The 16,008-nt window shown below is 34.4% G+C and overlaps 2 protein-coding genes across 2 annotated transcripts; both read right to left on the reverse strand.

The window, feature by feature from the left end:
• Window positions 1–1,959: 1,959 nt before the first annotated feature.
• LOC137406195 (potassium voltage-gated channel protein Shal-like) lies at window positions 1,960–7,892 on the reverse strand. Its single transcript, XM_068092729.1, has 3 exons — window positions 7,427–7,892; window positions 4,205–4,264; window positions 1,960–2,171 (listed from the first exon to the last, which is right to left on the reverse strand). The coding sequence occupies exons 1-3, from the start codon at window positions 7,890–7,892 to the stop codon at window positions 1,960–1,962; spliced, it is 738 nt and encodes a 245-aa protein (XP_067948830.1).
• A 5,342-nt stretch (window positions 7,893–13,234) lies between these two features.
• Window positions 13,235–14,221, reverse strand: LOC137406198 (potassium voltage-gated channel protein Shaw-like). The gene has a single exon (XM_068092733.1). It carries the CDS (start codon window positions 14,219–14,221, stop codon window positions 13,235–13,237), a length of 987 nt encoding a protein of 328 aa, XP_067948834.1.
• Window positions 14,222–16,008: the final 1,787 nt, after the last annotated feature.

Raw genomic sequence — 16,008 nt, forward strand, 5'->3', positions numbered from 1 at the left:
GTTAAGAAAATCTAGCGAAGATTTATTAATTACTAATCCTGTTTAGGATACGCGTCATTGTTATATTGGTACGTCGAGAGCACAACTGCTAGAAGATCTTTTGTCAAGGCATCATTTAGAAAAACTTTACACTGCCCAAGTTTGTTTGTTTGTTTATTTCATCAATAGAAAAATAGAACAAAAAGTTGAAGTAGTAAACACCACATGGTTGTCAATATAAGAGTGTATAATTAATTTCTAATAATGAACAATAAATATAACAACACAAAGGAGGTGATGATGAGGCCTATATGCAGCGGCGAACCGGTCAAGGCAAGGCCCAGTTGGACGATAGCAGAAAAAAATAGACGCTCACTCCCGCTCCAGAAGATGAACTCTTAGACTATTTTTGAATTCGGAAATGTTCCTATGTTGTTTAACATATATAGGTAGCTGGTTCCATAGCACCGATTCTTGGTATGTTGTTTTTCAATGACTGGCAACGGAGCTAGATGGTGGAATGGGTAAATTTATAAAATTGTGTCTCATAATTTTCACAGACACAGTGTTTTGAAAATATTCTTGAAATATTAGAAAAGCACAAAGCAAAGTACGATATTTATATAATCGAAAAATGTCAAAAAGTTTTTAAGGTTTGGAAAAGCTCTTTAGCAGGATATAGGAAGTCTTTTTTACAAATGATATGAACTAGCCTTTTTTGAAAGAGAAATAATTGATTTAAGTACACAGCTGGAGCATTTTTCTACACTTCAACACAATAAGTTAGTTTTGAGTTTACATAAGAATTGTAAATCGCTAGTAAAATATATTCAGGAAGGTACTGGAAACATCTAAAGTCTAAAAAATAACCCTGGAATAAGACGTAATTTTTGCAAGATCGAATAAGTATGGTGTGACCAATTTAAGTGTTTATCTAACGTTATACCTAAAAAGTTAATAGTATCAGATTTAGAGATAATTTGCGAGTTTATGTTAAGGATTTTATCAGTAAAATTAAATTTATTTTGGGGGTTTTTCAAAACAATGTATTGGGTTTTTCCATGTCATGTTAATAGTCAATTTGTTTTAAGTACACCAAGTATATAAATTTTGAAGGTCATTGTTTAGAAACTGAATCAAAAGTTTTAAAAAAGTGATATGAATAACATAGAGGTGCTAATGCCTTAAGGTTCAGTCATGCCGGCATGTATGCTATGACCTTTTTTGTCCTTATTACTGTTGTGAGTGAATGCAAGCTGATTCTTTCATCTTAATAACAAATTAAAGGTGACATCTTACAAAACTACCCTTCAATCTAACGAGACAAAGGGCATCACTTCCTTTATCCTATGCGCCGCCGCCACTCAGTTTACTTTTTCTGTTTTGACCCTGATGGCTAGCAACACCCTAAACGTGATACAGAAATTTTTTTTTGAAGCTTTTTTAGGTGAGCCCCAAATTCTCCATGAGACAATCATAACTAACTGCGACATCATTTCGATCAATGTGTCCCAGGGATGCATAAGCAATTTGGGACTTTGACCAGGATTTGGTTACAGTCAATCACTGACCAGTGGAAACACTGTTTATTTACTATGCTTTCTAGCACTATCTTTTCATGTTTGCGAATCATGCGCGTCATGGAAACATAACGATAGATATTTAACTTATGTAGACAGTTAGTATAGGCTCATTGACATAGGTTATTGATAGAATTAGTTACAAAGTTCAAAACTAGCTCTGCCGCTACATTTATAATATGTAATAAAATATCTAACAATATATTTATTCAAAGTCCCAGACGACATAACCTAGACACTGTAAATAACTTTTCAACCCATAGCTAATTTTAAATCTTTCAACAACAAAAGTTTTCAGTGAAAAAAATTGTCAGACTTTTCTGCTTTCTCTGTGAGAACAGATATGAACAGATCAATGAACCCGATCAAGAATTTTCGGATCAAGAATCCAAAAAATTCGTTAATTTTCGGATTCTTGAATTTTTTTCTGTTGTCGAAGCTTATTGTAGTCGCTGATTGTAGCAAAATTGGAACCAATAATTGCTATTGGCAAAGCCATAATCATCATTCCTAGCATCATAACTGCAACAGCAGTCAGGTAGCCTATGGTTGTAGTTGGATAGTAGTCGCCGTATCCAACTGTCGACATAGTGACAACCACCCACCAGTACCCTGTAAAACAACCATCATAATATTGAAATATCGGTCACCTATCAAGTCTTTGCAGTCATTAGTCATTTCGCTTTATAGCAATATATATGTATATATATTTCAGTTATAGTTCAGTTATAGATCTTCAGTTTTACCTGATGAATGGTAACAACCATGAAACTTCAAGTAGTGAATAGTTTTTAAAGTTTACAGTTCTTAATACATAAAAAATATAATATATAGGCCTATTTTAAAAAAAATATATATAATGTATAAAATATATATATATATATATACTCATGCTACAGACAGTACTGTTTTGGCTATATAGATATATATTGAAAAAAATATTAAGAAAGTAAACTTAGTAATTGTGCTACAAATTTGTTTCGTGCGATGCACTCATCAGAGGCGGTTGGACTTTTTAGTCCAACCGCGTCTGATGAGTGCATCGCTCAAAACAAATTTTTTGCTGTAAGGGGGGTTATACCAGATTGTATTTCTCTGGAGGTTATACCACAATCTGGTTTTAGGGGTGAGGGGTATTAGCTGTAAGGGGGGTTATACATGTACCACAATCTGGTATAACCCCCTTACAGCAACACCGTACACACCAACATCGGGAAAACTTTCTTTAAATTATTCAATGAAGGGTTTTCCACTGACCACAAACTACACAAAATCTTTAACAGAAATGTTACAAAATTAAGCTATAGCTGCATGAACAATGTGAAACAGGCCATCAACTCCCACAATCAGAAGCTACTATCACTGAACAATCAAGAAACAACTAATCCTGGCTGCAATTGCAGAAATAAGAACACCTGCCCATTACCAGACAACTGCCTAGCAAAATCAGTGATATACCAGGCAAGCGTAACAAACACCGATAACAAAAAACCTGTAGCCAACATATGTAGGGCTAATCAAAAAAAGCTTCAAAACTAGATATAACTATCGCAAATCGACATTCAAGGACATATCTAAACGCCACTCTACTGAGCTAAGCAGCTACATATGGGACCTCAAAGAAAACAGAACTGACTACCACATAACCTGGAAAATTTTATCGCACGCCAAGCCCTACACTAAAAACAGCGGAAATTGCAAGTTATGTACTTTGGAAAAATATTTTATCATTTCCAGACCCGAGAAGGCAACTCTTAACAAATGTTGTGAACTAATATCTACCTGTAGACATTCTAAGAAACATCCTTTACGAAATAGCGTTTCATAATAGACCCCATTCATCTAGCCTTTCATACCTGAGCTTTTATTTCAGTCTACCAGCTAATGTAGAATTTTGTGTATAGTCCTCACTAAGCATTTTATCTGATGAGTGTTACACACCTTTTGGGCAACACGAAATTTTTTGTTATTTTTAAGCTTGGTCAAATTTTAATAAATTTCTTACCAAATTTATATATATATATATAAAGTTGGTAAGAATATATATATATATGTATATATATAGGTAAAACAATAAAGAAATTTAACAGAACTTAAGGCTGCAAGTTAGGCAAGATATTCTACTAGACATGCAAGGGAATGCTTGCACCCTGTATTATATGATATGGTACCTAATTTTTATTTATTCTTGACAGCCGTTTTAGCTGAAGGCACAGAATTTCTCTTGCCAGTAGCACAAAATAGTTCTTCTGGCAGTAACCATTTTGCACTGACAAAACTACCAGTTCTACTACATTTTAGAGTTGCATACTATTGTAATCTGAATTTCATGTGTATATCCCATTAAATGAACCCTACCCTAAGACTTCAAAAGCGTCCTTAAATTGCTTTTAGCAAAAATTTATTTTTTGCAATATTACTATCAGAATAGAGCATATGCTTTCACTAAATAACATTATGTTGTCACAGCATTGTCACCTGTGCAAATTTATGGAAAATTATAAAATCATTCGTAAGTTTCAAGTTTGTAAATAATTAAGTTTACATGTTCATGCAATCATCTGTTGAGGTCACAGCTTATTACCATGCTACATACAAAATGAAAAAGTTACAAAGAAAAGGCAAAAGCTTTGAAGTTGTCTTACCTATTGGAATACTGTTGACAAGCGAATCATTTGTGTCTTCGATGAGCGAACCGATGAGCTCTGCGTAATATATTAAGGCGCCACAAAATAGGCTAGATAATCCAACTATTATAATCAACAGGTAGATCTGCTTCCTGCTGTTATAGAGTGCCAGCAGCAACACTTGGAAATCTCTAAAAAAAAATATTTTTGCAATTGATGAAACGCATATGTGCTGAGATAGCTTAAACACATTTCTTTCAATACTTTTGTAAAGATAAGCTGCATCCATATCAGAGACACAGTGGCATCAATATCTATGGCATTAGAATTGCACTAGCGGTGAGGTTACAGTGAGAAAATAAAGGAGACAGCTTTTGTGGATACACCCTCATCTTATTAATGTCTTCATGGTTTTCTGAAACCTTATACAAATAACAAAGGCTTCACAACCAACATCCTAACTGTATCCTTGTTCAAGGTTGCGTAAGTCTAACATCAGATATCTGCAGTCTAGTCTGTTACATCCACAATTGTGTCAATCAGATAACTAAAAATCCTAACGGGTTGGAGAATTCATCCCTCATGGTCAAGGAGCTTTGGCATAAGGCGTATATTAGCAGTTAAAAATTTTAACATAAGAAATGCATTTAAATTTGAATATAAATTATCATTGGTGTTTCTACTGCAGTTGAATTAAAGAAATGTCAAAAGATTTTTATGGTGTTTATTTCAATCAATTAATTATTTCTTGCTATGATCTATTGCTTTACTTTTGCATAAAGATCTTTTACTCCGACCGCTAATCATGGACAGAATGTTGTAAACAAAAGAACCAACTTAACAATTCAAGATCTAAAAGTAAAATGGCAATCATTTTATACATACATACAAAACAATTCAAAAATATTTAATAAAGAATCTTTGATTGTTAGGAGGATACCGAAATGTATGTTAAAATACGTTTAATTAATATCTAATCCGACAAGCAAACATTTAGAAAATTATTACATTTATGCTAAATATTATTAGGTGATAAAGGAGAGGATTTGCTTAAACAAATCATCATTGAGCTGATTTCTATTGAGCTGACAATCCCGTGTGGTGTGCGAGATTGTCATGTCGAATCACTTATCAGTATAATAGTGAGTATACATTATGCACTATTATTTTGTGATGCTGCAACGTAGTCAAGGGGTGCAGCTGGTAGCACCAGCTGAGCTTTTCCGCTGAAAATCTGAATTCCTCTGTTCGATTTTCCTGTGATGCATTTTTATTATCATTATGGCTCTTATTATAGTAAATATCTTATCCTTTGGAAATAATTGTTCAACACTAGTCAAATAGCTCTAGGATTTATTAGCTTATCGAGGTAATCATGATTGTCATTCAACTGATTTTCTTCTCACCCCAAGTTTTAGCAGAGAATAATTGTGCAGTTTTAAACATGTCAATTCTAGCTTGTATAGATTAGCACATGATGCACTGCTGAAGATCTCTAATACATTTATCAGTACTATAAATTATGCTTTACTATCATGAAAGGTAAATAACACGACAACGAGCGGGTTGAATGTTGTATTTTTTTGTACAAGAACCCTCGCTCCTGCTACACTACCTCCAGAATTTATGTTTGGTGTTCCACCTCTTATTGAACGCCATTATAGGAGAAGGGTTAAAAAATACAAGGCCACCCTTTAATTAAATTCAACCTCCATTAGACCGCCACTTTGGGATTAATTATGTAGGCTGTTTATGAACTCTAAATAGAAAGTGATCAGTGAAAAATGGTCTACAAAAGAGTACTGATATTGACTCTGTTACATCAATAACAATTAGTTCTTTCGCTATTGCTGTAGTGGTAGCTATGGTTTTGGGGAGGGTATGCCTGAAAAGATCGATCACCACAACCATCAGATCTACACTCTGATTCAAATTAACTATGATCTAAATCTGATCTATTGTTTACAGACTCATACATACAGTGGTTTACAAACTGGTCTGTAGATTTTAAAACGCATTAATAAACAATGAGACTATTTTTTCGGAACACTGTATGACGAGATGGCAGCCATTGCTACAGCCTACCAAGGTTTCGTTTTCTAACCCCAAAGCTTAATGGTTTGTTCCTTAAAACGTTAAAAGCTACAACATCAAAATAATTTATAACTGAATCTATGTAATATGTTTTACTCAAAGTATTTTCTGGTTTAATTCGGTCTGATACTTCGATGTATAATTATGAAAAAGCGTTTAGCGAAAAGCCTGAAGTCGATGGCATTAATGTTGCTTTGACTAAAGAAGAGTGCAAAATATAGGCATCACTTTGCCCATAAAAGGGTTAAAATTATCTTGCCAAAAATCTGACCAGCTAGTCGAAAAATAAAGTGCTACCCTCTACTTTAACGGCACCTCTAATAGAACACCACTATAAGAGAATGATTGAAACACACTATGCCTTGACGCTCAAGTAGCGGTTTTATGCTATTTATAAATGCAGAAAAACTTCAATCTATTGTTACAGAAATTAAATAGAATACTTTCACTGGCTTTGACAGGTTTAAAAACGTGTACTTAAATTTCAATTCCTTCTTGAGGGTTCAGGAAACAAGAGTTAAATGTCGCATGACACCTCCAAGTTCGATCACACCCTTACGGCACCCATCGCACTGTGTTAAAGATCTCATCTTTATGGTCATACATACCCAAAGTGCATTGTGAAAATCAGCAGTCGAATGGTCTTCAATTGAATTAGTACATAACCAATAAACACCGTGCTGTTAAAAACTCTGCACAGTAGGTCTTCTTGCGGATATATTTCAGTTTGATTCAATGACAAGCCGAGTGTATGCGCTAGAAAGTTAAACGAGCATATAAATGAGTCAAGAGCGCAGAAGGATTTCCAAAAAGCAGATTTGATTGGGCAACAGATGAATCTAAAAATGATCTCCACCATAAATAGATAAGCGAGCGTCTGGGAGAGAGTAAATATTCTTTCTCTATCAATCGTCATGATAAATCTTTTAGCTGTTGGACAAGGGTTGCGAAAGGCGTTAGTAAAAAAGTTGTCGAAAGTTGCATACTCTGTTGCGTTTATCTTGGTTAACAAAGAAGGATTTGTAATAGTAGCAATGTTGATAATTTCAGTACATGTCAGCAATGCGTAGCATAACATCCATAGCTGTGCTGCCGTTCTGTGCTTAGTATATGGTCCGGTAGGATCAGTTAGGAAGTACCATACACGGTGCCTCTTTGTGATCTCTCCGTGAGGCTTTATGGTTTTCTCAAACCATGTGAATTGCTTTTCTAACGATTGATCTTTGAAAGTCTCATGCATTCTACAGCAGCTTGCAAGGTTCTCTTCTCCTAGTCCCCAAAATTTGACCTCCTTAAGAAATGCTTCTCGGCACCTATCCTTTGGTATATGAAGTTCTCCTGTTCGTTGAAATTGTAGTACTTCGGGGAATACTGCCACATCTTTGTCGAAGAAATGTTCTGGTTGGTTTGCCAGTCGAAGACTTCCCAGCTTGGTGTTTGGATGCTGATTTAGTGTCTGGTAGGTAGTCACAAATATATGTCCTGATACATTGATTATGAATTTATCCGGATGGTCTGCACGCTCCCAAGCAGTTCTAAGTTTCTGCTCAAGTATTTCTGTCATGCTGTCTTGACTTGTAAAGGTATCACACGCCTTAGTTAGCGTAGACATCGGTTTAAATATTGGCTAGTTGTAATAAATTATTCATGTATGAATAAGCTAAGCGAATCCAGGTTTGGATTTTCAAATTTGCAGACTTACACATTGCCACCATACGATGAAATCACTGCATCGTGAACCTCTGATACCCTACTAACACATGTCACTAAAAAGATATTGCCAATTGTGCAAACACTGTAATTGTGTAAAGGCGATTTATCTTGTACCTGACAATTTTCAGAGTAAATGATACTGGAACTAAAATGCACAGGACTTCTAGTCTTATAATAAACTTATTCCATAATCTTCCACGCACATCGGCGTTCATAAAATAAATGTTTTTAATTATCATGAATGCAAAAGTTTTTTCAAGTTGAAATATGCTAAAAAATGTGAACTAAATTTCGCAAATATATTTTTATCTTTAATATTATCGCGATATATTTCTTCTATAAATTATTTATTTGCAATATCAAATTATCTGTTGAGTTTTTGAGACCATGCAGCCCTAGAGGGTATAGTATTTTTCCAAGTACCTGCCCATACTTTTCACCTGTCTAAAGTTGTACACATTTGTTGTTAATATGGCCAGACTGTTTAGAATGCTCAAATCAAATGCTTATTAATTGCTACAAAACAGTTTTATAAAAGTATTAACATTCTAATATAAAATAATTAAAAATGTACAAACTTAAAGAAAAATTATTAGTAAACAGCTCAAAGTATCTCCATTTGCAATTTGGTATATGTAATCACAATATCGTTCATTTTTTCAACCGTTCTTGTGTAAGTGACGATAAACTTGTCATTGATTTTTCCTTGGCCAGTGGTGCTGGTCATGCATTACGGCTGTCATACTTTAATCTTGCACAGTTTTATAAGAAATATAATATTGTAAATGCACGCCACAATTTGTATGGGCACTAAAGTTTGGTTCACTTTGCAGCTCAGCGTAGAATACTTTATACCTGACAAGTGCTTTATAGCAATTGTTTTGCATAAAGCAATTGCAGTTGAAACAATTGCTTCATTGCATTGCTTGGCCAGTCACATAGAGTGCTGAGACACATAATTTAAAGACCTTATTTGTTGGAGGTCAATAAGTAGTGCACATTAACAAACATGTACTTTTTGTTCAAAGAGAGAAAAGAAAATGGGTGCACCTAAAAGTGGTAAAATTTATTTTGTTTGAAGTTTGAAGCCATTTACTTTGTCACTCGTCGTCATATAAAAATGAAGCCTTGTCAGACCTTTACGCGATAGCGAGCAAGACTTCTTCGCTTTTCAATTACAGCATCTTCATAAATGACACATCGCCTCTTTGGATTTTTTCTACAGTATATGTTCAATCAAGGTATAATGTCTCTCATCCTCTCTATTCTGGTCATTAAATTGTGATAATTACAACTAGTGAAGTATTCATAAAATTGTCACTAGTTCTTGCTCAACAACCATGTTGAAATAGTACATTAATGCCATAAATAATATAAACTTAACTCTTCCACTACCACAATGAATTCTGACAGAATGATTATTCTGCCCAAATTAATTCAAACGCATTTACGAAAAACTGATACACCGCTAGTATTTAAACAATATCTCAAGGAGGAAACCAGATACCGATTTTCTCTAAAATGTATCATATTCAAAAAATAATTCTACAAGATAAGTATAAAATTGTTTGGTAAATCGCATTCTCGCAATTTCTCTGATGCCTTCTTTGCGTTGAAATAACGCTGTGTGTTTCTTATTTTCATGACGATAACGATCTGGTTTTGCCGTTTTGAAGAATAATTAGAAATGGAATTGATGAGCCAAAAAAATCTTTATTGGTTGCACGAGATATAAGTACAGACCGTAAGTCGATACATCGGCTTACGGTCTGTACTTATATTACCGCGAAAGCCAATGCATCAGCTTGCAGTAGCGAAAGAGTTGAACATGTAAAATAATACAAAATACTCAAATATGGTTGCTAAAGCAGCTGACGTAAATAGGGGATTCAAACATCTCTTATCGTATTGATTCACAATTCAAAAAGTGGTACAACATATTAACGAGTAATATTAGGAATTACAGTAATAACCCACAATAATGTTCACACAAAACTTTGCATTTATCGGGCATTTGCACTTGATTAAGTCCTAGGTCATATATTAATGAATAACTCCGGAGCTGGATCGCACCCATTTAGAAATGTCAGATCTGTGTGTCAATATAAGCCAAACTATTAAGTCTCCTGTACTCACACCCAGTCAGGTTGTTGTTGTTTGCCATTCATAGAGCAAGCTAGATACCTATGATTCACTTGATTTAATCTCGGCAAGTTGGTTCGTTGTAACCAAAGTGAAGTATCTATTCGTTTCTATTTGTTTCTATCTATTTTTAAAAGTACTATGAAAAGTGTGCGTGGCTTTATGCTGTGCATTTTATTAAAACTAAATTGTGTTGTTGAATTTGTTCCGATACAGCCTAACCGTAATTTATTATCATCTCAACATGGAATGTTTTGGTATAGGATGCAAATTTAATCTGTTATTTGTGTGTGCATGGGATATAATTTTTACCTTTTGAACGTTTTCAAAACTTTGCAGTTCTTTCTGGCTTTTTTATATAATTTACAAAACCTTATATCTCCAGAAAACTAGTCTGTGTGATAGTCATGATACACAAGAATGCTATTGTTTTTGTAATTAAAACAGAACATAAAAAAGATGACCAAAATATCTGAGCAATTCTGTAACGAGTCTAGCGTTTATCATGAAAGAAAGCGAGAGAGATTCAAAAAAACTGCAAATTAGTCCAAATGAAAAGGCAGGTTCCAACATTCTTACTATAATAAGTACCACATCCTTTCATCCGACACAATTCTAAAAGTTTCAAGAACAAAAGCTGCCCTGCGGAAGAAATGAACTCTAGGCGTCAGATTCAAAAGCAAACATGCTACCACCAATGACGTCGATGAGCCATCGATGAATAACTGGCTTTCTACTCCTTTTAGGCTTCATTTAAAAGATTTTGCTTATTAGCCTTTTTCTTTTTTGAGAATAGATTACTGGGTCTTAAGGCTATACTATCTTCTACCAACTTTGTGTAATAAATATTGCGCTATCGCATTAATTATTAAATAAGATTCTCAGCAAGCATTGTTAATTACTCATAACAAATTCTAGTACACACATCGTCAGTGCTTGACAGGCGGCACAGGCCTGTTTAATGATTGCTTGCTTAACGACGACACAGAGTTATGGCGGCATGTCAAAATTTTAAAAGTTTGTTAAACTGTTCAAGTAACTATGAATGTTTAGATAATACACATATTTGCTAGCCATGACAGTTTTTTTTTACATACTGTAAAACCTCTAATTGACTGCTACCTCTGAGAAAAGGGTTGAAAAGTAAACTGCCACTCTCCAATTGAACGCACCTTCATTTGACGGCCACTTTGACATTATTTTATCTTTTTTAGCCCATGATATCAACTGATCAGTGCAAAAGTGTCCACAAAATCGTATTAATAATAATTCGTTTATATCAATATGAGTGAACTCTCTCATTGTCCAATTCCAAAGCTTATTGTTTTTTTTTTGTTAAAACTTTGAAAGCAACACCGTAGCAATAATCAATAACGGTCTCAGGCTAGTAGTAGCTTCCTGTTTAATGCGGTCTTCCTACTTCAAAGTAGCCTACATTTATGAAAAACAGCTTAAATTTACGATGGTAGATGAACTTTGAAAGTAATGCCATAGAAATAACTACTAATTTTTTCAGGCTAATAGTAGTTTCTTATTTAAAGCGGTCCTAATACTTCGAAGGACATGCATATAAAAACTGGTTTGCAAATTTTGGACAAAAGATTACGCAAGCAAAATTTTAGCAAGCAAACTTTTACTTGTTGCATTATTGCTAAATGCAGCGCGTAAAAGTTTTGTTCTGCCAAAAAAATGGTTTGGTCGCTAATATCGACTAGTTCAGCAGTGCAGAAGAAGAGTTGAGGCCAGAAGATATTGTGGAAGTTATTGGACAACTAGAAGATGTTCCTTTGAAAGCAGCAATCAGAACGCAGCTATCCGAGCAAACGATGGAAATATTTTAGTTTTAAAAACATAAATTTTTGTTTTTGAATGTAATATAAGTATGGTTCGTTTATGTCACTTGTTCATGAATATATATTTGTATCATTTGATAGATTATCATTGTATAACTTGTAAATATGCAGATTTACAGCTTGTTATTTAATAGCATCCATGCTGCTATCTTAACACGGCTTACAATGAATCGATGCTCATTACTCCACTTCTATTGCACATAAAAAACTAGTTTTGGCTGCAAACTGTAGCAAACATATCAGGGAGTGCAATGAGATTTGATTCAACAAGGTTAAATATAGATATTAAATAAAATTATGTCATCAAATTTAGAATAAAATAACATTTGAAAATTCTAATAAGTTGCAAAGAAGGACACAGGCTATAATATCATCGCAGGTCAATTGCAAGCAATAGATATCAACTAATAGATATATTTTTCAGTTTCTCTATGCACATCTATTAAGAGGTTTTGACAAGTTGGAGGCAAGTTAGCAGATTTATAGCATTCAAAATGTTTAATATCGGTCAACCGGAAAAAGAGGGAAAAATATAGGTGAAATCTGCTCCGCCCGTAATAGGGCTAAATTTATCTTCCAAAAATTTTGACGAGCCATTTGGAAAATAGACCGTCAGCCTCTATCTGAACGCCACCTCCAATTGACCGTCACCACAGAAGGAAGTTTGAAAAATAGAGCGCCATTGTGGTATATAAAGATAATACCTGTTGTAGGTGAAATGCTATAAAATCTTATGGTACAAACGAGAAAGTTACCATAAAGAATAGGCGAAACTATGTAACATCTACCGCAATATGCTCCACAGTATCCTAACATTTGTTTACATGCTCTTGCATATGTAAAAGCTCTGAGCAAATTAAAATAAAAAAGTTGAAACGAACTTGTTAGAAGTTTACACTTGTTATTAAAGAGTCAATAGAAAGTAGAGAACCCCATTACAGTATTGCTTCATAACAATAATTATGCTAAAAAAACTTAATAATAAGTCAAAAAAAGAGAAAAGGTGAAAAAAGTACAATGCAACGTAAATAGCCTATGCGTATGCAATACAGTAGCCCACTACCAAGCAAAATGTTTGTTTAAACAGTACAAAGGTTAACTCTAAAATTGCTTAATGACGGGTTCAGCAAAATGTAACTTTGTTAAAATGGACAGCTTGTATTCAAACCTATACCGAGCTGCGTACTGCTCACAAAATAGAAAATAATCTAGTGTTACTCAAAGTCAAATATTACCTCCACAGTGCTTATTGCACTGTGTTACTTACTTGTACGTACCCAAAGTGCATTGTAGAGATCAGCAGTCGAATGGTTTTCAACTGAACTGCGAAGTAGATGATGACGAGTCCAATATTGAAAGCTTTGCACAGTTGATTTTCTTGCGGATACAGTTCCGTTTGATTCAGCACAAAGCTAATTGCCTTGAGCAGAAAATTATAAGTGCATATAGCAAAGTCAACAGCATTGAAAGATCTCCAGAAGATAGATTTCATTGGGCAGCTAACAAATTTGATAAGGATCTCGACCATAAACACAGTGCTGAGCACCAGTTGAAATATGGACTGTCCACTACTGTCATTAGCCTTAATATATGTTTTAGCTGTTGGACATGGATTCTGCAAACTGCTGCTCATAACGTTATCAAATGTTGCATTTTCTGTTACGTTAAGTTCAGCAATTTTTGAAGGAATTGTGAAGATGGCAGTGTTGATAATTTCAGAACATGTCAGCAAAGTATAGCATAACATCCATAACTGTGCTGCCATTCTGTGCTTGGTGTATGGTCCGGTAGGATCAGTTAGGAAGTACCATACACGATGCCTCTTTGTGATCTCTCCGTGAGGCTTTATGGTTTTCTCAAACCATGTGAATTGCTTTTCTAACGATTGATCTTTGAAAGTCTCATGCATTCTACAGCAGCTTGCGAGATGTTCTTCTCCTAGCCTCCAAAATTTGACCTCCTTAAGGAATGCTTCTCGGCACCTATCTTTTGGTGTATGAAGTTCTCCTGTTCGTTGAAATTGTAGGACTTCAGTGAATACTGCCACATCTTTGTCGAAAAAATGTTCTGATTGGTTTGCCAGTCGGAGACTTCCTAGCTTGGTGTTTGGACGCCGATTTAGTGTCCTGTAGGTGGTCACAAATCGATGTCCTGATACGTTTATTATGATTTTATTTGGAGTTTCTGCAGATTGCCAAGCGATTTTAGGTTGCTGGTCAAGTATTTCTGCCATGTTGCTGTGACATCTGGCATTATCGAGCACTTTCAGACGTCTGATATACTGACATTGATTAAATATTGGCTAGTTGTTATAAATTATTCATGCACAAATTTGCCAATTTAATTTCAATATTTTCTTAGCATGTGCTTCCTACACAATGCACGCATCATTCACCAAAGGTGCCTTATCATTTTTGAGAACTGTACAGTATTTCAGTTTTATACATGTCTTACTTTACTAAGTAATACTATCGAAAGAGACGCCACATTAGAATTCTACTAACTTCATGCAGCACTAGCTTTTCCAATTTTGTTTATGTCAAGAGCATTTTAAATCTGCTTTTCTCTGTCTGCCCTTTTAGAAATGTGTGTTTAGGTGCTGCTAACTACATACTTTTGTTGCTGTCAAAACAGCGTTTCATGTAAGCATATACTTTAGAACCTCAACATGTTAATTGGTCTCTTTCAAGATATTCTTTGTTTGTCAAACTCGCCATTTGTTCGAACAAATTATCTTGTAAGAATAACCATAATTCATTTAATGTTACGAGGCGTATAGTTTAAATGACATAATTATATGTGTAATATAATAACTATGTAATTATATATAGTTATATGCTACGGTACCTTTGCCCTGATTGGTTGACTAATTGTCAACAGGAATGTTTTATGTTAAATCTGAGATTTACCAAAAGATTGTTTCATTGAATGACAAAAAACTAGTTGTTCTAAACTAAAATTCAGAACAAAAATTATTGTGAAAGTTGTTATTACAAAAATTGATAAAATTGATGATTTCTATTACAGCTGAAACCATATAAATTAATGTCTACAAATGTCAAGGATACAAGTTTAAATTTGTGTTAGTCGCCTTGAATATGTTTTGTAGAGCATCTGTTGACTGGCTGATAGAAATACTAGCCTCATACAATAAGTTTTGTTACATTTTATGTGTCTGTTAGTCCAACCTAACAACAGATTTGTGGATATTAAATTTCTACAAATCTGTTAAGATTATTCAGCCTCTGCATTTCCCAGCATACTATATACAGTATAATAATTTATGTTATTAACCGTGTTTTGCCTAATGGTTGGCTTCCAAACCTAGTTAGCACTTCAGATATGATAATTAATCATATATAGCAATTATCAAAGACTACTCATATAAATTCGCTGTTCATTTTTTGGTCTTGCCCAAGTAATTAGCATGGAGTTGAGCAACTCTCGCTATAGACCCTGCATTAGTGTAAAAAACTGCTGCTGCAAACAAATGCACGGCAGTTCTACAAATCGCAAAAGACTTTATAGAATTCCTATAATCATGCTAGAATGTGTCGCTCTATCCCTCGACATTGCAAGCATACTAAGGTATCTTTGCGCTATCAGAGTAGAGATGCAGCTTCTGAAGCAGGAGGCGTTGCTACTACAGACTCAACTTCAGGATATACATAACCTTCAGTTAAGTTACAATTTGGTGAGTATAATTTTTTTAGCCATTTTCAATTTTGCATGCTTCCTCTGCCAACTCCATTAAATGGAATTTAGATCCTTTTAAATTGGAGCAAAACTCACCTGTAGCTACTCTGGGCTTAGCCTACAGATATCAGTGATTCAAATATTTCTGCTACAAGAAATAGCTAAAAGACTACGGCTGCCAACCGGAAACATGAGATGCTAGAATCTTTCTCCAATGCAAAAGGTTTAGTTGAGAATGGCATTATCTGTATATATTAATTAATTGAAAATTTAAATTATGCTTCATTGACCTAGTTAGCATTGGTTGACCTAGTTAGCATTGGT

This window comes from Watersipora subatra, chromosome 10 (assembly GCF_963576615.1).
Source record: "Watersipora subatra chromosome 10, tzWatSuba1.1, whole genome shotgun sequence".
Classification (NCBI taxonomy): domain Eukaryota; kingdom Metazoa; phylum Bryozoa; class Gymnolaemata; order Cheilostomatida; family Watersiporidae; genus Watersipora; species Watersipora subatra.